At 34.4% G+C, this 27,330-nt stretch overlaps 1 protein-coding gene across 4 annotated transcripts in view; it reads right to left on the minus strand.

Annotated features, from left to right (window-relative positions):
* Nucleotides 1-27,330, minus strand: part of Serca (ATPase sarcoplasmic/endoplasmic reticulum Ca2+ transporting SERCA) — a 57,711-nt gene that overhangs the window by 11,707 nt on the left and 18,674 nt on the right. For all 4 annotated transcript variants that reach the window (XM_076376621.1, XM_076376612.1, XM_076376595.1 and 1 more), the window contains exons 3-9: nucleotides 15,108-15,125; nucleotides 5,540-5,622; nucleotides 2,704-3,090; nucleotides 831-2,324; nucleotides 502-722; nucleotides 281-416; nucleotides 52-204 (exon numbers count right to left, since the gene is read on the minus strand). In XM_076376621.1, coding sequence (XP_076232736.1) covers nucleotides 52-204; nucleotides 281-416; nucleotides 502-722; nucleotides 831-2,324; nucleotides 2,704-3,090; nucleotides 5,540-5,622; nucleotides 15,108-15,125 — 2,492 coding nt within the window. The remainder of the gene's footprint in view (nucleotides 1-51; nucleotides 205-280; nucleotides 417-501; nucleotides 723-830; nucleotides 2,325-2,703; nucleotides 3,091-5,539; nucleotides 5,623-15,107; nucleotides 15,126-27,330) is intronic.

Here is a 27,330-nt window from a genome sequence, read left to right on the forward strand (position 1 = left end):
ATTTATGTAGCATAAGTCGCAATAAACTTTCCAGTTTTGAGTCATATTTACCAATTGGTAGTAGTTCATCTGTGGACCATTTGGACTGTACAAGAACCACCATGCAGCTGATCCAACAGTCGCAGCACCTACATATCCACCAATAGCCAAGTAGCGGAAGAACAGCCAGCCAGAAATAAGAGATTCATCAGCTTTACGGGGAGGCTGTAACGTTACACATACAATAATATATTATAGATAATTTCATGATAAAATACGACTTAAGTATTGGAAACATTACCTTGCTCATAATGTCCAAGTCAGGAGGGTTGAATCCAAGGGCAGTGGCTGGAAGACCGTCAGTGACCAAGTTGACCCACAGAAGTTGAACAGGGATCAGAGCTTCGGGAAGACCAAGTGCAGCAGTCAAGAATATACTGTAATACACAAAACAATTTATTTGTTAATTAATAATTTCATTAATTAGATTGAAACAAAGAAAGCAAATTTTTAAATACAAACCTTACGACTTCACCAATGTTGGAAGAGATAAGGTAGCGAATGAATTGTTTCATGTTGTTGTAGATGGCACGACCTTCCTCAACGGCAGCGACAATGGAAGAGAAGTTATCGTCAGCCAGCACCATTTCAGAGGCAGACTTTGCGACAGCAGTTCCGGATCCCATAGCAATACCAATTTCAGCCTTCTTCAAGGCTGGGGCGTCATTTACACCATCACCAGTCTATAACAATGAAAGAAATAAAAGTTGCATAATATATTTACTAGTAGGTTTTCTGTTCAATTTTAAATAACGTGTCAAAAAAGTTTAATTATTAATAAACCAGCTTACCATAGCTGAGATCTCGTTCATGCTTTGTAAGTACTCAACGATCTTCGATTTGTGAGCCGGTTCTACACGAGAGAAGAGACGAGCCCTAGCACAAGCTGCCTTCTGTTCAGATGGAGGAAGATCGTCAAATTCACGTCCAGAGTACGACTTTCCAGTTGTATCCTCATCTTCACCGAAGACACCAATCCTTCGGCAGATAGCTTCAGCAGTGGCTTTGTTGTCTCCAGTAATGACAATGACACGGATACCAGCGGCGCGACACCTTGCAATAGAGTCGAACACTTCCTTGCGGGGCGGGTCAAGCATACCAACAACACCAATGAATGTAAGGTCCTTTTCGTATGTGTAGAATTTCGTCGAATCGCCAAGGTCCATATCATCGGGCTTCATTGGGTGGTCAGCAGTGGCAAGGGCAAGGCAACGCAAGGTGTCTCGGCCAGTACCGTATTGACGAGTCAAGTCCAAGATACGGTTCTTCAAGGTAGAAGTGAGAGGAACCTTGTTGGAGCCCACACGAGCGTGTGTGCACCTGTCCAAGACACCCTCGGGGGCACCTTTAACGAACAATTTCGGTCCAGTACCCAATTTGGAAGGTTTAAGAGGTGTACAGTAGGATGACATGGATTTACGATCACGGGAGAACTCCAAGGTAAATTCTTTCTTCCATTTGGTTTCCATATCTTGCCTGACAACGATAGCAGAATTACGCCTGTCCAATCCTGCTTTCGACACGCCGTAGGGATTGATCTTCTCTGCAAGGACGATGAGTGCAGTTTCCGTTGCCTCGCCTACCTTTTCGAATGCTTGTTTGAACTCGTTAAAGTCGATGGCAGAGTCATTGCACATGATACAAATTGTACCGATCTCGTGGAGGGTCTCATAGTCTTGTCCTCTGACTTTCTGCCCTCTCAGGAAGATGTCACCAATGGGTTCGTAGGTCGATCCAGTGATTTCGAACTCGTGGAAGCTGCTGTCATTGCCTTCTACTTTGTCGAAGATGAACATTCGGCTAACAGACATCTGATTGGTGGTCAAAGTACCAGTTTTGTCTGAGCAAATAACGGATGTGCAACCCAGGGTTTCGACGGATGGCAACGATCGCACAATGGCGTTCTTCTTGGCCATACGACGGGTTCCCAGGGCGAGACAAGTCGTGATAACAGCTGGCAAACCTTCGGGAATGGCAGCGACGGCAAGAGCAACGGCAATCTTGAAGTAGTAGATGGCTCCCTTGATCCAAGATCCACCGTGGGCAGGGTCGTTAAAGTGTCCAATGTTAATGGCCCAGACAGCAACGCAAATGACAGAGATAACTTTCGACAATTGCTCGCCGAACTCGTCCAGCTTCTGCTGCAGGGGCGTCTTGATCTCTTCGGTCTCAGACATCTCGGTACGAATCTTACCAATAGCAGTGTTCAAACCAGTTCCAATGACAACACCACGGGCTTTGCCAGCGGCGACGTTGGTACCAGAGAACAGGATGTTTTTCTTGTCCTGAAGGAAATAATCAATTGATGATAAGTTTACGACATTGACACATTGGGCATATAGTGTTACAAATGCAGACAATGAACTTCAGGTAAGTGATACAGTATTGATGGTAGTAACTAACAATGTAAAGGAATATTTTTCAGTCAAGCTTAGACGTGACCCTAGCCACCCATTTTATGGAATATCAAGCCTATACAGAGTAAATAAATACTCCAAAGTAAATCACTGTTGCCAACATGACACCAAGTTTCTAATCTAGAAGTTATTAGTACTAATATCTACAAAATGTCAACTTTAAACTTTCTTTCGTCTGCGCCTGATTTTTTATTAACACTGTCTATGCCACGATGAAAAGTACGAATTAATATGAAATTGTACGAACCTGGTTAACAGCACGTGGGTCAGGAACAGGGTCGGTATGCTTGATGACCGAGACCGATTCACCAGTCAGGATAGATTGATCGATCCTGAGGGTGGTGGAGTAGATCTTGGTAAGACGGATGTCAGCGGGGATCTTGTCACCGACAGACACCTCAACGATGTCACCGGGCACGATCTCCTTGGCTCGAATTCGCTGGACACCAGCCTTGTCCATTCGTAAAACCTTACCCATCTCGGGCTCGTACTCCTTCAACGCTTCGATCGCAGACTCAGCATTACGTTCTTGCCAGACACCGACCACGGCGTTGGCAATGAGAATGAGCAAAATGACGAAGGGCTCGACGAAGGCCGTGAATGCATCCTCGTGCTCTTCAAATAAAGCTAATACCTGAATAGAAGGAGAAAATATGAAAGTTATGTTATTTTTTCTGGGTACTTAAGACTTTTTTTTAAATAAGTATTGATATAATGAAGTTCTCCTTTTTCATTCATGAGTAACTTACGATATCTATTTATCATATTTTATCATGTTGTAAGACTAAGTTAAATTCTGTAGGATTTATATTTTTCGACTGAATTTGTTTTGAACTGGATTTTTGAAGAATTTATTTCTTTTAGTTCGTGTATGTACTAGGTAGCTTCATAAGTTCTTTTTGTTTTCTTACTAATTAGACTAATTACAATAACTAGTATTATGTAATTAATTTTGTGTATTTATATAATAACAGGAAAAGCGTGTCTAAAATCTGACTTTAGTAAATACAAATTTGGTAAAAAGCTATGAATATTTTAGGTCTTCAAGGAGACATAATCTCCTAAGCTAAATATAAGACAAATGCAGCTAGCTAGTTTACGACAGTGTGGTTCATAGAGCAAACTTTACAAGACACTGCCAAGATAACATTATTTATAATTTTATGATGAACTATTACCAGATAACTCAGCTATTTTGCTTAAGTTTCGATTTAGGACTTCTATTTATTAAACACAAAATTGAGGTAGAAATTGGTATAATTTTTCTGATCCCATTTTCGTGTAGATTTATGTCAACATTCTCTACTCTACCTGTATACAAATGTATGCTATTTTTGGTAAAATAAATAAATAATTGACGGGGAAAACAGTCAAAGGAAAAAAATGAAAATGGAGCAAGCAACACGTATAAAGATTAAGCAAGGCTTAATGGTACCGAAAGTGGTTAGACTTTACTCATGATGAAATGAAATCGTGTCTTTATATATAATACTTATAATCCGAAATATTTTTACATCCCTACTACGTGTGATCTATAGGTAGTTGCAGAAGCCTACGCCAATATATTGTATGTAATTAAAAAAAGGTTTTTATAATGCTGTGGGTGCAATTTTCTTGTGCAATATAACACGTACAATCTCTATCGGTATTGTTTTAATATACACAGATGCAATTAATATATTAAAGATTCATGATGCAATACAACATGTACAGGGTCAAATTCTCAAATTTTAATACTTAATTTATTTTATTTTATTTTAATACTTAATTTATTTTAATACTTAATATATTTTATATGTTTTAATTTATAAAAATTTATTATTAATTATACTTTCTCGAATATGAATATTTATTTTTTCAAACAATTTCTAACTTTCACTGGCAATATCTGCACGATCTGAAATATTATTTTTGGAGAAGGTTTACGTAGATTTCAGTAACGACACTATATCCCTTCAATATTCTTGTAAACCTACAAAAATTTTCGACAAAAATGGATCATGTCTGTTCTCCGCGAATCGTCATAAATTTTCTACACGTGCGTAGTTAATGAGATTTTTCACTACGAACAACGAGGAATCGATACGCTATTTTTCCACCTTTGAAACTGGATGTATTTATAATGAGTAAGCCTTGAACCCTCGTAAACATAGTATGACTTTGACCAACTAATAATTACTTAGCGGCTCTCTCGGTTTAATAATGTGGTGCTTCGATTTTATTAATTAGCGTCCTTAACGTCACGCTTAAAAATAGCGATGGTCATCGCCGTGATGTCGTTCGAACGTTTATGTTTCGTGAGAAAATGGTAAACGGTTCAACGTTTTCCTGATGTCGACCTTAATCGTTATAAGTTCGCGATTCATTTCATGCAACAAGTTTAATGAGAACAAAGGGTATCTTTCTGCAATCGATGCATTTACTCATAATTCTATATTTATTTCCTCGAAGTCAAACACGATACAAGATGGGAAAATAACGTCACAAAATTAGGGGAACCACAAGTTCATAACAAGAAGATGACAAGTGTCATTTTTTATACGATACAATGGAAACAAACTTTACTGACGATGAAATTTTATCGAACAAAATTCGTCATCGTTGACGTATACCACAGATAAATAAAGCTTCAACATATCAAATCTGTTCTTTCGTTTACGTTTAGTTCCGTCAAAATTAATCTTCGAGTGCTATCCTGTGACTCGATGATCATTGACGCAAATCTTCACTGATAATATTATAAATTACAATGCCACGCGCCTGTAATCTGTTTCTTAGATCGAAGTTATTCAAGATTTCCACGTGGTGTTGTATGTCTCTCAAGTGTTACATAATTAGAAAAATATTTGTATTTTATGTGTATTAGGTCAGCCAAGAAGTTTCCAGCGGCTTATTATATTTGATTCAAGATAAGATATTTTTTACTATAGTTTATATAAGGTTTAGTAACATGCATTATCAATCGATTTCGGTATCAGTGTACTAACACAAATTCTACAAATAGAATTATTTCCAGAATCAATCACAAAACGTCACGAACTTCTCGACTGACAAAATTACAGAATATTTAATGAGATACGTACAAAAGAAATAATAGCGGCTAATAGAAGAATCTTAACTAGAAGGTCATCGAATTGCTCCAAGACGAGTTGCCATATGGATTTCCCTGGAATCAGAAGAAGACGAACGATATTAAATCTGTGTTGTTCCAAGTTCTCCAACTGCGTAAAAATAACAATACAGGTATTGAAACTCCTCTCGAAGACGATTGGCTCGATGAACCGGTTTGAAAAGTTTTTAATTTAAGCTTCGCGATAGAATATACATGCAAAAGTTACGTCAACAATATTGGCTCGTTTCGAGGACGTAAACGTTTTAACAATATTTGCGTGTTACAAAATATTCCGCAAAAAGTGATTTATATCGCTCGATAAACAACTTGGCATTCTTTTCTTTCCATTCTTTTTTCTTTCACTTTTTTTTTGTGAAACTTCAGTTAAGCGAAGGCTGAATACTATAACGGAGGGAATTCCTTCGAGCAAAATGATTGATTGATCAATGCTAGTCTAGTGCTATCTGGTGTTCATCGCATCACTCCAAGTTCATAGCAAGACACTCGAGCGTCGTACCATCTATTGATATCCTCGTCAAGATGACGCTTTCTTTTTTAATTTTCTGTCGAGAACAATGGATCTTCGTATAGCATACTTCAATGAAAAGATATAAAGTGAGTGACGTAAATGGTTGTGGAAAGCGAAGTTTCTAGTGCAACGTTATTATTGTTTGGAGATATTTTAAAAGTGAACTATTCTTTTATTATGAGTTGGTATGAATTCGTGAGACACTGAAAAGTATTAGACATAAATTAAAACTTCTCGAATATTTTTTGGGAACTTTTTATTAACTCTTTAAGGATTTCATGAATTTCTAGGAAAGTTGAATAAGAAAGTAGAAAGATCACTTTGAAATTTCCCTATATAGGTACAATCTTGTTAGTAAAGTTAAGGTTTTTTTTGTAAGTTAGCATAGACTTCTGATACTGTAAAAAGCAGGGTGCACTTGCGCACCTGTGCATATCGTTTTTTAGTTAATAAGAGTTATATTTTCAAACCTTCTTTATGTTTATAGTGAATAGTGTACTTGTAGTATTGTTTGTGGAGTGTGGAGTTTCCTCACAATTGTGTGTAATCATTTTTATTACAGGAGCTAAACAGATAATTCTAAAATTAGATATCTACGTATTGAGTTTAGTAAAAAATACTATTTTTCTCTGCAATTTGAAATTGATAAAAAAGAGTAATTACGGAGGTCTTTAGAATAGACTTAAGTGATTAATATAAAAACTCTGTCAAATGGGAAAATGTATATTAAATTTTAATCAAACGTCGCAATCAGTTTTAATTCATGCAATCCATTTATTTCATCAAATTCCGCCAGTGATCCAGTGAACCAATTTATAACATGCTTTTAACGTAAAAAACAGTAAATATACTGTTTTAAAAATTTATGTAAATGTAAAAATCTCAAAAAGAAAAAGAAAAGTATTTACAGTCACATATTCATCCATCATACTGTTAAGTCTTATTTCTTATTATGCTTTTCACATTGGTTTTTGCTTCAATTTCTATCTTCGAGACACTCAAATATATCAATCTTACGAAAGTTAAATGAATCAACCTCCCACTTTGTATTTTTCTCGATTTAAAAAATACTTTACCAATTTTTTCCACTTTTTATATCATGCTACTTACTAATTTAACTTTTTTGAAGTAGGATTAAGAAGATAGAGGAAGTTCCCAAACTTATCCTCTTTCGATTTTCTCATATTTTTGTAAAATAGTGCACAAAGTTAGTTCTTTTTTTTGTTTGAATAGATACTAGATACATTATAGGTACTCAATATGTTTAGACATATAAGTAATAGGAACTGTAATGGAAATGCAGACATTTCCCAATAAAGCGATGTTACCTTATGACGCTAGTAATTGAATAATAATTCTCATATATCATGAGGACTTAGTGATCAGATCAGAATAATACCCATAAATAATGTCTCTGAAAAGCATTTTACTGTCAAGGAAACTAATACTTACAATTATACCCGATCACTGATATACAGTCTATTATTACCTACAGCTATTTTTCATTTTTCAGATAATTTTTTAAGCCCGTTTTTAAAAAAATTACTGGTCATTTGAAATACCTATATAAATTATAAAATATAAAATGATGTTATTGATGCAATGCATGCTTCGCATGCATTTGCATTAATTATTTTCTATACCTCCAAAATTATTGGGCGCCTATACATCAATTACAAGTGTAAAAAATTCAAGAACTAAAATAAGACGAAAAAGAAGGTAAACAAAATTGCGTTTCAGCGTTCAGTTCTTGTGGAAACTCCTAAGATACATCCGAAATGTGTCTGACTCTGGATTAATCTACTGACTTTGCTGTATCTGGCCAATGACGTAGCTAATACACGTCACTAGTAGAGTAAATCCTCTACCAGACATATTGCACACAAATTTTACTTATTGTTAAACGTTTTCTCAACAACTAATAACTCTGAAACGAAGCTCCAAAAGCCCCAAATATTGTCATTCTTGATGTTCGTTCTACTCTGACACATAGAATCATCCCTTAAAATATCTAACACTTATTGTTAGCTTTAGTATCTCTTAGAAATATGCAAAAATCGAGGAGGAAGAATTTCTGGCAACCTCCCTCAGCAATAGAACGTCCTTTGCCTCACTCACTGGTGAAGAAATTGCAACCTGTTGACTTTCCAACCAGTGGCTTCATTGACGCCTACGAGAATTCGTGTCGTACACGTGTCGAAAGGAAGAAAGAGAAGAAATGGCGGAACCGCGAGTAATCGGGGGCAGCCGATGGCGTCCTTGATGGCAAGTGCCTTTTGCCAGTGCGCGATTGACGTCACGTTGTACCAACGTGCTCTTTACGCTCGACGATTTCATTAATTGTAATCCACGATGGCGACTAGAGACGAGTGAAAATCCGATTGCCAGCCAATTATAGCAACGCGTTTCGTTCTGCTCGTCACCGTTTGCCTACGACTTCAGAATGTTTACCTGACGAAATTTCATGAGAGAGTTTCTGTTACCACGATTCTCTTGGTCTCTTGGGCCTCCTCAGATTAGTCAAATTCCTTGGACTGAATGGGTTTGAATTCAAGGAACTTGAGACTACTTTATAGGTATGTCTTTTTAATTTACCTTTTTTTTTAAGTATTCTCTTAAGTTTCTATGGTTATTGTTATTAGCCAAGTTGCTTGTATTTAGGAAGCTTGGAACCACTTTACTAATGTGAACCTCTTGTTATACTTAACTTGAAATATTCTTTCAGGTTCAAAATGAAGTTGAGGTTCTTTCAACCTTACTTAAGACAATACAATTTAGGTCTGAATTTGTGTAGATTGACTGTGTATGAATTTCGAACAAATTGATAAAAATATGGTTCTGTGAAAAGTAATTTATCTTTTTGTTCGATGTCATTTTGAGCATTCACTACACTTCAAGCTAAATTAATTCAATTCGAGATACAAGTAACACTTGACTAATCTGAATGAGGCAATACGATAGTAGTCATAAACCGTTGTGATCCATGATTCAAGATTTTAATGAGGAAAGAGTTGTAAACATTTAACGTGGTTAAAGGAAAATCTCTGAAATTACATCCATAATGTGAACATTCCTTATGATACCTATATTCTCCAACAGTATGACTCAGTAACTCAAATAAGCGAATTATGTTTAAAATTAAAAACGAATATTAACAACCACCTGTGGCTAAAGAAAGATTGTACAATAAAAATTCCACCATATTAAAGCGTATAAATACTCTCTATTAAACGATTCAAATACTTAACAATTTACTTGCATAATGAAACTAAAACAATTTAACAAACATCTTTCAATCTTTCTTGCCTTACTACCTATGAAGTCATAATGAAAATCATTCAATTGTACCAAAGGTTTACTAGAGGACAATCAACTTTGGCTCACTATGAAACACAAACTGAATTCAATTTAACAGCATAATTAATTATCGACGCTATTAACCTTTCACATTAGCTAATTATATCTCCACCTTAAAACACAACAATTTTATATGAAACAAACAGAGATTGAAAACTACGATTTTCAAGATGTGACGCAAGAACATCTTGCGTGGCCAACGAGCGCTATTTGAAATTCAAATCCAGAAACGAAATTGTCCACTGTCACGTAATGAAGCAAGTTCCGAGGATCCATTTGGTCCTTAATTGCCGTCGAATCGATAGATCGCTATCCCAACGTTCATGCACGCCACCAAAATAATGCGTCGATAAGCGATTCATTCGTATCGACACATTGCTCGTCCCTTTTCAGAGTTGTCGCGCGAGCGTTTAGTTCCATCGTTGCATCTGTCCACACAATACGGATATTGTTAATGGATCGATGACGTTCGAACGCGTAATGAGCAACTCTCTGACGACTATAGTTACCGTAACAGGTTTCGCGAGCGTCGGAGTCATTAAATTATAGAAGAAATCTAATTAATGCGGCCTTGATTGCGTGCCCCCGTGGAAGGCACGGTCGCGACGCGAAATTAGCGATAAAAAAATCTACAGGTAGCGCGAGGCGAAAAGAAAAATGACTTTGGTTTCATGAATAATAATGATTGTAGTACAAACGCGAAGACTGCACGGAAAGCAGCTGAATTTAATTACGTAAAGAGCGGTTAACGAAGTTCGGTTCTGCTAGACTTTCGTTTCCGCTGAAAGGGTTGGAAATCTTGACTGCCATTTCCGTGTTCTAGATTCACCTTTAAAGTTGAAGTAGAATTCAGGCATTGGTGGAGACGACGTAGAGTTCAAGGACGGTGTTGCTCGAACGTTAAATCGAAACAGAAAAGTTGGTATTTTGGTTGTTGAATAGGGTCACTATTTTTAATTATTCTATGTTTTCAATTAGTTCTGATTAACAATTGTTTGGTTGATTTGGAATGTGGGAGAGATCTGAGTTTAGTGTGAATAATGCAGATTGGAAGGATTTTAATAAAATACAGTTTAATACAATTATTAGATTCAGTGTTATCGATGATTTTAATAAATATAATTTAAATAAAATGTAAAATTGAATAAAAGAGGGGATTTAACGATTACAAGAATCTTTAACTTCTATGGTTTCTTGGAAAAGAATTGTAATTCCTGCTTCAACATTCAGAGAAAAATCCATTTCGTGACTAACTATGCAACTGTGGACAGGAGTAAATACAAGTTCGTGTGTAGATTGCGTGTCAGCCTCCTTAATTACACTTGGTTGCTTTTAAAATCCCAATTCATGCTATTCTGAGTATCAACAGGCATTTAATTCTTTTAAATGAAAATCTTTTCTATTTCCTTTGCAAAATTACTACTGTTTGGTATTATATTTGCAGTATTCATTTAGAAACTTAACACTGGTCAGATTGCAACGTCTGTAACGCAACCTTGCCGCAGCGCTTCTATAGATTTTAATGATAATTAAAAGAAAATGTGGTAATATACAACCCTGTTGTTAAAGTATGTGAAACTTCCACAGAAAAAGTAATAATTTAAGAGCAATCTGTTGCTTAGCAATCTAAATATATGCAATTTAAGCGTGTTAACTTGTACAACACAATTCATAATGAATAAATCTATGCACTAATACTACTAAAATTGAATATTTATCTGCATTTGTATGTGGACCTCTTTACTAGTAAACTCCTTTTACTTTATAGTAATTTTACAGTAAATAATATTTATAATTTTACTAACACGTAACCTCATACTTTTCGCCACTGCTGTACACAAGCTAAACAGTTACTCCCAAAATGCTTATTCACAACCTATTCTCTCGCTTCCGTTCACGATAAATAGCCTACAAGTGACAGATTTTCAAAGAGCAGATCTACGAGTGCAATGCGCCAACACGACAAAGTCTAAATCCCAGAAGTCCTCAGCAATGCACGTGCCTCCAATAACCACAGAGCAAAAGGAATAAGATCAATCTTGCCCTAGCAATCCGTCTTGCGGGGTGACAGCGCTCCATGGCTGGAGCTCATCGAGAGTAATGTCAACGCAATTACTCGCAAATCGAATGGCACACAACGCGACGATCGTGCAACAGACCTGGCACGTTCACAGCTCTTCTCTCGCTCCAGCTCTTTCCGAGCCTCGTTCTAACTCAGGCGTACACGTGAAACGGTAATGCAAGGCTGACTCGCTTTGATAGCGGCGCCTTCCATCATCGACGGCATCTGTAAGTGGCTTCTCCTCCCTCGCTACGCCAGTCGACGACTTAACCGTTCCACTGGCCTAAGTGCTCCGATATTAACGCGTCTCGCGTCCAACCTGCAATCCCATTTTCGAAGACGCCCTGGACACGACGGGTCTCTTCGACCTTGGTCAAAGGTGGTCCTTTGACGTCACGAGATACGCTGACCGATGAGAAGCGCTAGTTTCGCGCGGCTTCGCGACTAGGCGAGTGTGGAACTACTTGGGGCATGGTGTGCCAGTGGGATAAGATGGGCTATTAATTTTAAGAAGATTCTAGGAATCGTTTGATACGATTATAGAGAATTTCTTTGGTGCTGGGAATTTGGAATACGATACTGATGAGGATTGAGGGAAGCGGAGACATGTTCGCGAGGTCAATTTTTACAGTGATAGTTTGGTAATACTAATTTTGTTTTATTTTGTTAAAGGCAAGGGTAAGTGAATGATTCTAACTAGTTAGTGAAATGATTAGGCTATGATTTGAAACTTGTTAGAGGAGAAGTTTATTTGCGTGCTCTGTCATTTATAATTTTATATAAATTTATGTTGACTTCGAAGAAGTGTCTTCTACTATTAACGTGTCGATTAAATCAGCTGACATTCAGTGTGTTTAAATAAAGTACTTCTAAAGAAAATGTCTCAGTAATTATTATGTTTGAGGCAATTAAAAAAATGGAGCTGGAATACAAATTTATGTATTTTAATCTTGGAAATTTTGTGTAATATATCTATGTATTCTGTAGCTCGTGTGTATTTAAAATCGATTTTCTTGAAAACAAACTACTGTGTAAATTGTTAAATACTGAATAAACTGTTTATTTTATATTTTGTATTCATTTACTTCAAGTAAAATGTGAATATTCAGAGTGTTCAACATTTTCAAAATATTTTCTTTGTGTTCTTAAAACTGTTTTGTACGCACATACAAAGGTTGTCGACGAAAAATATTACCTCTATTATTCTGTTTTATTATCATAATACATTCTCATTCAATTTTTTACTGGAATATTTTAACAGAAGCCATAAGAAAAATACGTTAGCTACAGAGTATATCCATGAAAAATATCTATTATGTGCTCACTTGAGTGTTAATTTCACCAATGAAAATTAAATTTATTAATTTCATTGAACGTTATGTTAACCTTACAGAATTACGAATAATATTAAATATTACAATTTTGAATGGTATTAACAATTTCTAAAGCAAAAAAAAGTATTAAACTAAAGGAGGATTTACAAATTTAGAATTAGAATCACTGTGCATGGTCCGATAAATGTCACTGCTAGAACCCGAACTCTTTAATTTCACGCAAAAGAAATTATATATAAAAAAATCAATGAAGTTATATATATAGAATAAATTATTTTCAGAAAATTGTGAAAAAAGGTGAAAAATGCAACTCATTACTCTGTCTTCCGAATGACTCAAATATAACATATCCATGCAACTGTCAACGCGTCAAAGATATTAAGAAAAATTATTATGTATACGCAAGTAGAATCTTTGACCCCCAAGATAAGCATCTCAAGATCACTTCTGAATACCAATTTTATAGTTTACGACCTGACGCAAAGTGGCAATAAATCTTCGCGGTATTTCCCTCCAACTGGAAGGAGAATCAACCTATCTGACACATTTAATACCCCAGCTGAGTTGAACAAATTAATTCCCGCGTTTGTGTACCATGTAAATATTTCCACGGCAGAATTAATGCCCCTCTGTCGATTCTACAATTCCGCGAAGACTAACTCGACCGCAGATCGTGAACAACTGGTCGCCGAAAGATGATCCCGTCGTCGAAAGGAATACCACGATTACGACGGTGTTTCCTCTAAAAATAATTACACACCGCGAGCTGAGGAGTCGATCGGGAGTCTTAGATAGCCCCGGGGCCACCGACTACGTACAAGTGCGTCTATTTTTAAGGGAACGAAGGGTACGACGGATTACCAACTAAGTACGTAAACAACGCGGTTGAAGAAGCCTCGATCCTCCGTGATCCGAAACCTCTGGGAGAACCTATGACTGTCAGCGATTAGACGTTTACCGATGCCTGCTGCATATACACGCCCGCGACCAAAAACTAATTGTAAGTGGACGAAGACGAACTTGGACTGTTATTTGATAAAGCGATTAAGTGACGCGCGACTAGCTTTAACCCTTTTGCTGCTTGTGACCTAGATGCGGAGCATGGTCGGTTTTAATTGCTTTGCTCGAATGGCTACAGACGTGACTGAAATGTGTGTTTCAGATAGTAAATGGAAAATGGATTCGTGCCTTTTACACTGTAATTGTAATTTGTTTTGTTTGGAATAGGTGTATGTAAAAATGGAGGAGTGTTTTGTGTGTTGCGAAGATTCGAAGGATGATTGAAAATATTTTGTTTGGGTTAATCGTTGTAGGAAGTGAGATGTAGGTTTTGAAGAGTATTGGATGTTGGTGAATGAAAATTTGTGCAAGATTAATTTCAAGCTTTTTGGCACTGCTACTCCTTTTTTATTACAGATAATAGTATTGGAGTAATGTTGTATTTGATCATTGAATGATTTGAGTACTCACGTAAAATGTGAAAAGAATGTCCTAAAATTATAGCTTAGGTAGACCTAACAATTTCTGAAGCTCAAATTGTGGTTGAACCTAAATATGTTCATCAATTTGTATTTGTATTAATATAAACAAATAGTTTTTACAATTTATTACGTAGCAAGTTTGCTTGGAATTTGCAAACGATAGTGTTCACATAAATTACTTGTCTTAGACTTTAAGTTCTTAAACTCCACCATATCAAAGGTCAAATAAAAAAAAGCTGACTGATTAACAAACTGCTTTTCGTTTTTAAATTTGTGTTCAATTAACAAATTTGAGTTCTGCTTGTTTTAATTTCTCATTGAAAAGCAATTATAAGTGGACCCTATAAGTGTAGTCTTGATACAAACTCTATGGTAAAATTGGGTTCTCTTGGAACTATTCTTCTATTTTCTATGGTCCTAGCTAGTGAGAGGACAAATTTAAGTCACTAACGCGGAAACAGATTTTACTGACGAATTTCACAGATTCTATAAGCCATTAACAGATTTCAAGTTGCAGGCTTGTATCGAGCCAACAGTTATAAAAAATATGAAACTTGCTGAAAATATCTCAACAATGAAAGAGTTACCCAACAAATTATTTCCAGAAAGAAATTCCCCAGATTATTAATCATAATACGATAATCAACTGAAGTTTTACGAGTACAGGACTAGATAGTAAACGTCGAGTACGTATAAATATAACAATTTAAATGCCAAGTTGTTTAAGCTTACCCTGTCGATGGTCAGAAAAAATGGAATTCTTCGAAAAGACTTACCCTCTTCAGCTGGCAGTTCTAAAACAAAAAAATAGGAATGATTAAACAATAGTTCCTTTGATTAGAATCCTGCAAAGATTATTAGTCATGGAAAATATAGTTCGTACGTGCAATCCAGGCAACTTTAACTTTTCATGATGTCGCCTTTAAGCTGGCCTACTTCGAATTGCTGAAGCACCGTGGTGTACTGACATCGAAAACAACGTTTTCCTCGTCGATAATAAACGCTCTTACACGCTGACGGCTCATGACAGAGGGGAGAAAAAATGGAATATTGGAAAAAGGGGAAAAAATTCGAAGGCTTGTTTCCAGAGGCCTCAAATCGGATAAATACCAAATCAAGAGAATTGTGATTTCTTCTTTCACTTATTTATGGAGGAAAATGGGCTACTTACTTTTGCTACTGTAAAATAGTATTTTGCAATCTGCTGAGAGAAGTTTCGAAAGGTTATTATTACTTCATTATGGAAATTAATTTAATAATCGCTATTATGTAAAAGATAATAGTAGTAAGAGTAAATAGAACTAGCCAAATCGCCCTTAATAATTTTTAAAACAGTATAAATGTATTCTAAAAATGTAAATTTTACGTTTTTAATATACTCGGTAAGAAATTTATTTCCTTTCCACTTTACTATCTTTAAATATCGTTTGTTTAGTTAAAATTGTCATTAATTAGTTTCGTAAATATTCATTTTTAGGATTCTTCCACTTTTCAATATATTTTATAAATATTTAATGTTTCCTTGGTGTCATAGAAAAGTCTTTTGACTGTAATCAAAAATACAGTTGTGTATAAAAGAATAAAGAATGCACATATGTGTACGAATGGTTAGGAATAATGTTGACAGTTTTGTAATATTCTATGACCCATATTTTGAAACAATGGAGTTAAGAAAATGTGAAAATAAGCTCTTCAATCACGAATCGTGATGCACGGAGCATAAAATCCGACATTTCAGCGGGTTTCGTGGCAAAGAAACAGCACTTTATGTCCAATCCCAGAGACTGATGCTTCTGATCAGGCACGTGTTGCGTTTGACATACTTTAAGCACCGTAAAAAGCACTCTGGTGTCCATTTGGCTTGAGAAATGTAGAAAAAATTATTATCCTTCATGTTTTTATGGAATTAATGACAACCAATATTTTATGTGACCAAAACATTTAAAATAATAATAAAAGAGGAGAACAAACCATGAAATTCTAAATTTTACGAATTTAGAAATTTGTACTCAATAAATTCTATGCAAATGAAAAGCTTCTAATCTCTTTTACATTTCTGTTAATATATTGTTAATATACAATAATTTCGGCATGCATTGTACCTAGTCGTACTTAATTAACTTTTGTCCATGTCGAATTTATTTCTAAATTTGTAAATAACAATTAAACAAATATTTCAATTTTAAGATGTTATTTTCAAGTGAATACTTTCGAAAATATTTTTTCAATAAAATAAACAATTATTTACGGTTTTACAATAAAATAAAGTTCTAAATTTGAGAGCTTATAAAATAACTTTTGCCTGTAAAAATGGTGGGTTTCATTTTCGATAAAAACAACACAGAAAAACGATTTGCCGAAGTGTTTTTTCATGTTTTGAACGTAGGTAAAATTCATATCTAAAACAATATTTGCGTGAAAAAATAAGAATATGGAGAGCGAAATAACAACGTGAAAAATATGCAGAATCAGGTTCTGAAATTGAAGCAGGAACTAAACCTGATTTTCCAGCACAATTTCTGGTAGATCTAGAAGAGGCACGAGGTTTTATCAACTTTTTCGTGTCGTCGATTTAGGTTCCTTGGGAAATGCGCTATGAAATTGGGGCTCGCAATTTCTGCCGAGAGCGATAATGGAAAATTTCTCTTTTAGGATGCTGCTCACGAGTGTACAGATATGTCCATTAAAACGTGATGCAACTGCGAAGCGGAAATTATATATGGACGCGTGAATAAAAAGTATTTGTGACAAAATTGACTTTGAAGGTGCACATTAATTGCATCTATTTAAATTTTACCTCGAGAACTGCCTCTATCCTCTTTTAATTAGTACAAATTACTTGTCCAGTCAATTTTTTAATATCATGAAACATTATCATACTACAAATTATCACACTTTATTTTGATTAATTTCTTGAAATGACGAAGTACATTCGACAAATTTTGTAAACAATACTGTTCGTTGTGTTTCTGTTTTAGTGAACAGAAAAACGTTAAATAAATTGAATTTAAAAGAAAAGTGCAATTCTCTATTTCTCCTATTAATATTCTTATTTACACATAGAAATTTCATAGAAAATTCTCTAATAATCTATCTTTACTTATACAACCTACCAAATAATAAATACAGAAAATTGGATCATAAATGACTAACACTTCAATAAATTTCTAAATGTGCAATCTGAAAACTTGGTCTCTTAGAGCGTTACAACCATCGCCAAGATCTGACTTTGAATTCCAATGCAGCAGTCAACTCCTCTCGCAACACTTGAAACAACTTTAAATAGTTCTGAAGTTTCGTCTGCGTCCATCCAATCTATCGGTATCTCGGAATTCAGCGATTGCAGACTAATAGAGCTAGTGTTTCGATAGAAGAAGCTTGCGCAAGTTTCCTGTGGAACGCTAGCCAAACGTTTATACAAACGCTAGTCTAAATCATCGTCGTGGTGCTTCTGATGGCTCTAAGCGAGCTTCAAAGTGGGAAGCTCTCCTACCTCGTAGGTTTTCAGAAGCTTTCTTCTGGGAAAAGGTGAAAGAACGCAGCTAACTTGAAAAGCGACTATGTTACCACGGTTACGTTAGTACAGCTTGGGGCTGATAAGTTTGAAATTGAAAAGTAGCCTGAGGTAAGAGACGAATGGTTTGCTTTTGGCTATGGAATATTGTAGGTTCCTATATAACATGCCAGAACGTAACATATGAGCTAATAGTAAATGCTATTGCCCCTCAAATTTCGTACTTTGATCAAAGAGGAATAAATTTAAACTTTGCTGTTCTGAATTCCATCATCTGTCTCTTAATGAAGTTATAATATGAAGGTAACTGTTTATAACACTCAATATTTATATTTACAAATTTTATAGTGATAACCAATTGTGCCTAAATTGTTGAAACCTCACATTTTAAATAGCTTCTATTCGATTTTAAAAACATCGTTCTCTAAAAATAATTTTTTTAAACGAACTAAACAATAAATAGATAACGCAAAGAAAAAGCGAAACTGTGTTACAATTCAAGTAAATATAGTTCACTAGGTACAAATTTGACTAATCTTACTTATAATTCTATTACTGTAGAATTTGGCAATTCTATATACACTAAAACCCAATAATTTTAATTTATATAATTGCTTTTAATTAAGTTAATACTAACGCACGCAAGAAAAAGTCAAAGGTTCCATATGCACTGATAGATTAAAATAGAATATATTAATTCTATTATCCTGTTACGACAGTGTCGAGGTTCGAATTTCGAACAATTCAATATTGGATTACTCGAACGCTTAGCGGCTTTCACGCCCGCGAATAATGCATCGTGGTTAATAACGCGGTTAGCTAAAGGTCTCAGGGTTCCACATACTAATTGCAGCGTAATGTCGTTTAAACAATTAGATAAGAACAAATTAATTACCCTGGATTGAATTCGTTCCTATCTAGAGAGCTTGCAGAGAGAACGAACGTTCAAGAGTGATAGCCTTGATGAAGAGCAAATTGTACCTTGACCCGAATAAAATATAATTTTATCCAAGTTTATTATATATCGGTGTTTATGTAGCAGCTACTCGATGAGAATCTATTAAGTTAATTGAAAAAGCAAATCAGGTTTTCCTGTCGACAATTATCATTTAGATATTACTGAAATAGAAAAACTTGTAATTTATTCCTGATTCTAGAGTTAATTGTAGAAATTTATGGAAAATGTATACATAGAAAATTGAGAAATATATTATTTTTAATAACAAACTGACGTCGATAAAATAGTGTAACAAAAGTTTCTAATTAGTTTAATCATTTAGTTTAATCAGTTTATTTTTAATTCTTAACTTTTACACATTTTATAAGTACTATTAAGTAGATTCTTCTACAAGAGTATAATACGAATTTTCCCCAGTGTGTTTAAACCCACTGTATATAAAAAGTTAAACGATGATACCATATTTATCAAATACAGTACATTGAAATATTTCTACTTGGAGGTCCTATGCGTTAAAAATAAAATATTATTCAATTCACTCCGTGTTTTACTGCAATAAGTGTCTAAAATACGCCACTCATCAAGAGTTCCATGTTAACGTTGGAAGGGTTAACGCGTGTTAATGTGATTACTCGATGGCATGTATAGCCCTTTATTATCTCATTAGCTCTCTAATGGCGCAAATAACACTGATTTGCACTTGTCAGTGTGGCGCGATTAAAGATTACATGAAATAAGTAAGTTTAAATTTAATAATTTTTGGAATTATAATGATGCTTATGTATATACAGGGTGCTTTGAAATTTGTGGTATAATCAGCAAGAGGATGAAAGAAAATTAATTGGGATTATTAAATATTTCTTAATGAAGCCATCTCACCCAACTATGAAGCAAGATTATTTAAGAAACAAAAATTCGACGGGGAAGATTTCTAATTTAATTTCAAACAATTCAGAACACAATAATGAAAATCTTAAAGCTCTCATATAGTGCTTAAAGACGAGAGCGAAATAGTGAGCTTAAAGTGAAATTGGATTTTAAAAATCGTATAACTTGCGAGATGAAATTGAAATCGTAGTGGATGGATACCCAGTAAAATGATATTTGAAACGTATTTTATTTCAGTTTATTGAAAACTTTTATGGAACAAAGAAGAATAACACAAATCATTAGTTGCATTTTAACAAATTCAATTATTTGTAATTCAGAATAATACTTATTAAAACTAATATCGAATCTCGTTAATTCATTCACGTAAGTAGATCACTATCTAGATAACGTTTATTATTAATATTGCTGGTATTCCATTGAAACTATCTTATAATAAAATAGTATTAATAAAAAGTTAATAACACGATAAAAATTAATTGCCATTCCAGCTACAATTTTATACATTTTCTTTTCACGATACTATCACAATAATAATACAAACTATTATTATTGCAACAATTTCCAGAAATGTTTTCTCTAACATACCACAGGTATATAATTGCGCAATAGCAATGCAAAAACTTGTTCGAATCGCATTGCAGTTTTCATTTTTAGTATATGGGGTGTCCATGAAATAAAACCCTGATATCTTCCAAATTTTCAGATGCAAAATCTCTGATTGCTGCCCACAAATGTCCAGAAGATATTTCCAGAATTTTTTCCTCACAGATTCTCCAATTTCCCCTTTTCAGCGGCCTACAGAATTTCTGTTCCTTTCCGATTCGACAGATCGAGGCGAATCGAGGCTTCACATGTTCGTGAATAATTTGAAACCGAATGGACCGTATGAAGGCAGCTCAAGCGGCGCGAATCTAAAAGGTGAACAAAGTCGATGTGGCGACTTTTCCCGGGCAACGGGAATTTTCATAACGAGCTCGTCGGTTGGATGCAAATCCGTGAAATATAGTAGAATCCTAGGCCGAGTATAAATAAAGCCCTCAACATTTCACGTGCTTCTAACCGATTCAAATCTGATTGTGTATTTTTGAAATGTAGGTTACGGAATGCCAACGAATGCAAGTATCTGATAAAAGGTTACGTAAGTTTTGGCAGGTGCGCTTGAGATCTATTTGCGACGTAAAAATATCTTATGCGTGTGCAACATGCGCCGTATAATAATAATTTACAGCATACTTTGGAATATACAGGCTGCTCCTGAAATAGGTCTGTCGTAGACAAAAGTAATTGCGATTGGGCTCGATCGTTTTGAGTATCGTAACCAGCAGGATAGCTCTTAAACTTGACACGAAGTTTTTTCATTATTTCAGGGTCACCCTGTATATCGCACGTGTCGCGGTTAAGTGGCCTAAAAATCGAAGTAAACGTTTCTTTGAAATGTAGTAATTCAAGTTGGTAATAAGCTGTATTAATATGCAGGACCTTGGCACTTACGAGAAGTGTACAGGATGACCAAAAAATGAGGGATCAGTTAAGGGGATCACTAATATTACAGCAAGTTTTGATTTTTTACAAATATTTCTATTCTTTGGTAATAATTTAAATGTGAAGAATTACACAAAGCCGTATATTTAAATTAGTAGGCACTTAACCCCTTGATGTACGATTAAATTTCATTTAATATTGTTCAAAAATGAATAGATTATTAATACACATAGTTTTAAGTTATTCTCATGACGATGTAGAGTCGCCATTTTACTTCAAGGACCACCTTTGAATATAAGAGTTAATCGTGCAAATATTAACATAACTTTTAAATTCAGAATAGAAACACATGTAATATCTTATTTTTAAAATGAGTCAAATAAGTCAAATAATGTCAAATTTTTATATCCTTAACACATGTCTTACCATAAAAGAGTTAATTAAAATCTTGATAGAGTTCTAGCACACCTATTTTCCCATCTTATTGCAGTTTTCAATTGCATAATATTACTTCTACCTATGTAATAGAAGTTTTACTGTCGATCAATATCCTGGATTATTAGTTGCCCAATAGAATCAAGACACGTCAATTAGAAAATTTCAAATGGTAGCACCGAAAATGAGTCAGCCTTAAAGTGACATATTTCCAGAGGAAATTATTGAAGCAGCATGCTACGGTTGGAGCGTTCAAAAAAGGTCATCGATTCGCGTGCTCGCGCGTTGCCTTCCCGCGGACGAAATGTTAATCGGATCTGCTTAACTTAATTACGTCTCCGAAGTGTGAAGTTAGGAAACGATTGCATTTGACGCAGATTCAGACGTTTCCTTGTGCCGACTCATTGCTGCGCGTTACGCATTCGCTACGTCAATCGTGACAACTAATTTGTCTACATAAGCGAACATTTCTTACTATCTTAACATTGAAGAAGCTATCCAGCAATTTATATGCATTTATTTGTAGTAAAATAGTGAAAATATTAAGCTTCTAACAAGATGTACAATATAAAAAAATGATAGTAAAAAGTATTTGCATCTTGTCTTCGCTTCGAAGTGAAGCTTAAGTTAAATTAAAAAACCCTATTTTTTATGTCTGTGGTGCAATACCTAGTTAAATTTACAGGAACATAAGAGAAAATATAAGTTAGCTTAATGTTATAATATTACAAGAAAAAATTATGTGTTCCATTCAATGTTACGTGAAACTGGAAAAATTCCCCAAAGTAAATTATCAACATCGGTATGATAAGTCAAATTTGGTATTAAACCTAAGAAATTTTAGGACTTCTAAAAATAGTTCACAAACATTCAAATAACTTACTTTTCTTTCATAAAACAACTTATATATTCTCCTAATAATTAATCTAGCTTCTTCTGGTCCGAGTTTAAAATTCTTAAATTCCTTTTTAATTAGTCCGAGCTTAAACCTTCAAACAGCTTGAGTTTCCAAGGGTTAAGATTACAGTGTTCATTCACTATAATCTCACGAGACAATACAAGCGATGAATATAATAGGAAGTAAAAAGCACCATTCTGAAACCAACTTAAGCCTCGATAATTAATTTTCGTGTCTTGAAAAGCGGAAGTGAAGAAAAGTAAAGAGTAGGTAAGTCCTGTAAGTAAAGGAGCTAACGAAGAGAATAAGCTCTTAAGTTGTTATCTCAGTTACCAATGTATTGTACATTACGTTAATTATTAAATAGATGAATAAAATTATTCTGTAGGTAAGTAATATTGTTTCTCAGTTCATATTTTGCTTTGAACAAGTAAAATTTTCAAGAGAATTACCTGCTTTTTCAACAAAATAGTTGTAGGAAGGAATAATCTACATATATAACAGTGATTAAATAGATATAATTGTAAATATTAATTTTTCTAGAAGCAAAATAGTCTACAGGGACAGTATCTATGAAATGATCTAATATTTATCTCATATAGTACAGAGATGTCTTAAAAACGTTTTAAAAATATGCAGTAAAGTCCTAAAAATGTCCAAAACACATTGTTTCTGTTGGTCCAAATGTCCAAAAACTGCCTTTGAAATGACCAAAATTACAAATCAGTATGTTTTAAGGACGTCTTAAAAGACATGCATAAGACGTTTTAAAGATGTCTAGATTGCGTCTATAAAACGTTTATATAGTGGGTCTTTAAAACGCCTTATGGATGTAAATTTCGAAAGTCTTGAATACCTACGCAGATGAATGTTTTAAAGACGCTCAAATTATGTTGTAAAACGTTCAAGCATAAAATGTACATAAAATAGATGCTTCGAAACATCGTGTGATACCTGAGATATGTTACACGTACAAATATTAATTACGTCAAATAGTTACAACAATTAACAGCATTCATAACTTTTAATCCTCTATCTGTTGTTTCTATTGCTCTAATAGAATCTTTATGATCATCATTACTGTTTAATTGCCGACATTTAATGTTTTAAATATTCGTGTCAAGCATCGTACAAAACAATTCATCACCATGAAAACGACCACGCGGGGAAATGACACTAGTTTGTATGCATCATAGAAAACGAGGCCATTCGCGTACATTTTTGCGCGCCAATTATGGCTTGCGAGCCACCGTTGAATAACGATAATGAAATATTCCCGAGCGCATCGCGCGTCGCTATGTTTAAACCCGCGGAATTCCTGGAGCAGGAATAGAGAAGCCACGAGTCACGTCGGCCAATCAATTACTGTCTCCTGCACGCGTTCGTGGACACGATTTCGCGGCGATGGACGATATTGCCAGTCTCGATTTACAATTCTGACCTATCGTTCGATCGTGTCGCTCTACGAACGACCTATTACACTCTGAACCACGGAAAAAATCCTGCGTCAGCGTTCCTGATGTAAATGAGAGAGTATTTCCGACAGCGAAGGTTGAACATGCTTTTGAGATTTATCTTTGTTTCCCAGTCGTGTTGGCTCTTCACGTTCTGATAATCGGGATGTCTTTTGTTTCAAGTCCTATGTGATACTTCAGATGCAGATGTCTTATTTACTTTTTTTTTTTAATTTTGGCTAAAAGAACACAGGAAGGCTATATGAAAAAGTCTTGGATAAAATAGTTCTGTCAGAAAGAGAGGATAAGATAAAAGAGAAAGATAGGATAAGATAAAAAAATAGAGGGTGTTCGATCAATAGGTATCAGAAATTTTAAAGGATGATTCTAAATATCAAAATAGGAGAAAAATCGAGAATGACGAAATTGGATGTCTAAAATTTGTATAACATGTGTCTGACTTGTGACTTATTCTACTGTTGACGTCCATTAGTCAGGTCAGACACAGCGAAGTCAGTAAAATAAGTCGTGCGTCAGACATATTCTACACGTATTTTAGGCCTTTTTCTTGACAATTAATAACTCGCAAACAAAGCCTAAAATGCAATTTCGTCTTGTTTCAGTATGCAGAATCATTCCTTAAACTTGCTGACACCTGTTGTCAAACATCCTTCAAATAAAAGCTTTATTTGAAGATTGTAATAAAATTACGAAATTTTAATGTAATACTATTTCCTTTCGAAATGATTATTATTGTTAAAATGACATTTATCTATAAAAAACAATTAATAGTTTGGGGGCTAAATTAAATCGAATTTTGGGGGCTAAAGCTAAAAAGGTTACATATGTGTAATTAAAACTGTAACCACTTTACTGAAGTATAATAATAGTATTAAACAGTAAATACTATTAAACAGTTTATAGTTTGATTATAATTTATTAATAAAGTGTTTATGAAAATATTCCTGTACAATATTAATGTCTCATTCCTATTCAAATATGATTCTATAGTGTGATAATTTATAGGAAATTGAGTTGAGGTATGAAATTTGCTGAACATAGAAGTTAAAATTCATTTTCCCCACTGAATAACTATATTCAAAAATCAGTCTGCAATTTAATTTTCTTACAACAATAAAAATATTTAATATAAATTATTATAAATGAATATATAGATTTAATACAGACCTAAATCTAAAAAACACAGGTTCTTTCCTTCCTTTTTCAATTTTATTCAAAATACCATTCTTTTAAAATAAAAATAAAAAAATACTGATAAATATAATTCCAAATTTAGAGAAATGCTGAACGAGTAATTAAGTAATGAATTATCAAGATGATTTAAAGGAAAAAAAAATTGGAAAATAATCCTATCTGCATAAAATCATAAAAGACACGAGCCGTCTGGTTGTTAACTATAAGGAGCGGCCTTAAAGCGAATTAACCTCATTTGTCGCTGGCAACTCCTAATGTAATTTCACCATAACACATGATTTACCAAGCGCCGAGCAATTTTTGTACTGGTGCATGCGTGAGCGTCTCCCAATGAAATTAAAATGCTAGACAAACTAATCACTGCGTTGAGTGAAAACTTCTTCTTCAGATTACAAATTTCGACAAACTACGTTGAAAATGTTTCTCAGGCTCGTAAGTCACGTTTGCACGTGCATGCTGCGCACTCACGTTTCATCAATCTTTGCGATTTTGATCGACTGTCGCGTGCAAAGGTCTAGAAATACAATACTGTTTTGTTAGGACGTTCTACGTAAACGGTAAGCATAATCTGTTTCCAATTTTTAATTTCTAGAAAGATATTGTAGTTCTGTTTACAAAATGGAAAAATATCAAATATTCAAATTGTAGAAAAACTCTAACATTGAAAAATAATTAAATTCATGTTCTGTTTGAATCTTTTATTAAGTTAAATGAAGTTAGGCCTACTTGAGACTGTATATTACACCCTACTCAATAATAAAAACTGTTATTGCTGATTTAAATATTATTACACTATTATAGTAAAGTACTTTTTACTTGAAGTCAGTAACTTCAATATTTACGATATTCATTACTTCAGTGAAATGAAGGTGTATATAATTATTTATTGTTACTTAAATAATGTGTTCAACAACGTCACCTTTAATTTATTTAACGTAGAATTTGATTCCAAACTTTGGATCAATAATGTATTTCAAATTCGAGCTCCATTGTACAAGTGAACTTGAAAACACATGCAGTGTGAAAAGATTTGAAACAGTAAAACTGAGGTCGTTTGTTCCAAGCGTTCAGACAGCGTTAACCAACAGAAAAAAAGGCTTCCCCTAACTACTTATTAATAATGAATCGGACAGCAAGCTGCTCTGACGTGGTTGCTTACGCTCGAGCCAGTCCACCACGTCAGGTAAGTCTCAGGTGACTACAAGAAGGCAGGCGCAAAACAAAGAGTCAATAGCAGGAATGTAATTAAGATTCCCGACGCGCGGACTCGTCAGAAGCGCGAAATTTCTTTCGAACACTTCAATTGCTTTCACTATTCCGTCATCTCTCTTCTGCTTTCACTATTTCGCTTTCGACAGATTCTAGAAACGATTGTGTAGCTTGGAATGTTCAGCAACGTAGAATGAGTTTCATTTCGATTAGTATCGTTTAGAATTTGAAATTTGACTGGACTGTGTTTAGACTAACGTTCGTCTGTCAATTACTGCGTTTCGAGATTCATTTATACACGAATTTTTATGAACTATTTATATGTTTAGTAATTCATAAAGTATAAGCATTTCAAATATTCAGGTAAATAGAAATGATTTTTATATTGCTCAACAATTTATGTTAGAACGACTCTATGGCAACTTGTAATAGGTATATTTGTCGTGCTATGTAAATAATATTTCGGATATGGAGACACATTTTTCATTATTAAATTTAATAAAGAAGGCAAAAGCTCAAGGAATTATGAATATAATAATGATCGACTACTCGACTTTTCTTCTTAATCTTGTTGGATGCTTGCGAGGAAATTTCCAAGTTTTACTTTCATTGAATCTTTCTTTTGCCAATTTCTTCGAAAAAAATAAAACCACTCAACGTAACAACATTAAATGAAATAAATGTGTGAGCAATTTAGGCTAAAACTACTAAAACAACAGTATTGCCAAAGAGGGAAGAACAGAATGAATGAAGTAAAGTGTAATGTGGCTCGTTCAGAATTCTAACAGAGATAAGGACATGCTGTATTTCACAGATACCCTGTTTATACTGCCATATGCACGATGAATTTTACATTTAGCATCGCAATAACGATGAACATTTATGATAACGATGCCACAGATAGTACCGTGCTTTACATCGTGTTTCTCACTCATTAGCTCAT

The sequence above is a fragment of the Calliopsis andreniformis genome, chromosome 1 (genome assembly GCF_051401765.1).
Source record: "Calliopsis andreniformis isolate RMS-2024a chromosome 1, iyCalAndr_principal, whole genome shotgun sequence".
Classification (NCBI taxonomy): Eukaryota; Metazoa; Arthropoda; class Insecta; order Hymenoptera; family Andrenidae; genus Calliopsis; species Calliopsis andreniformis.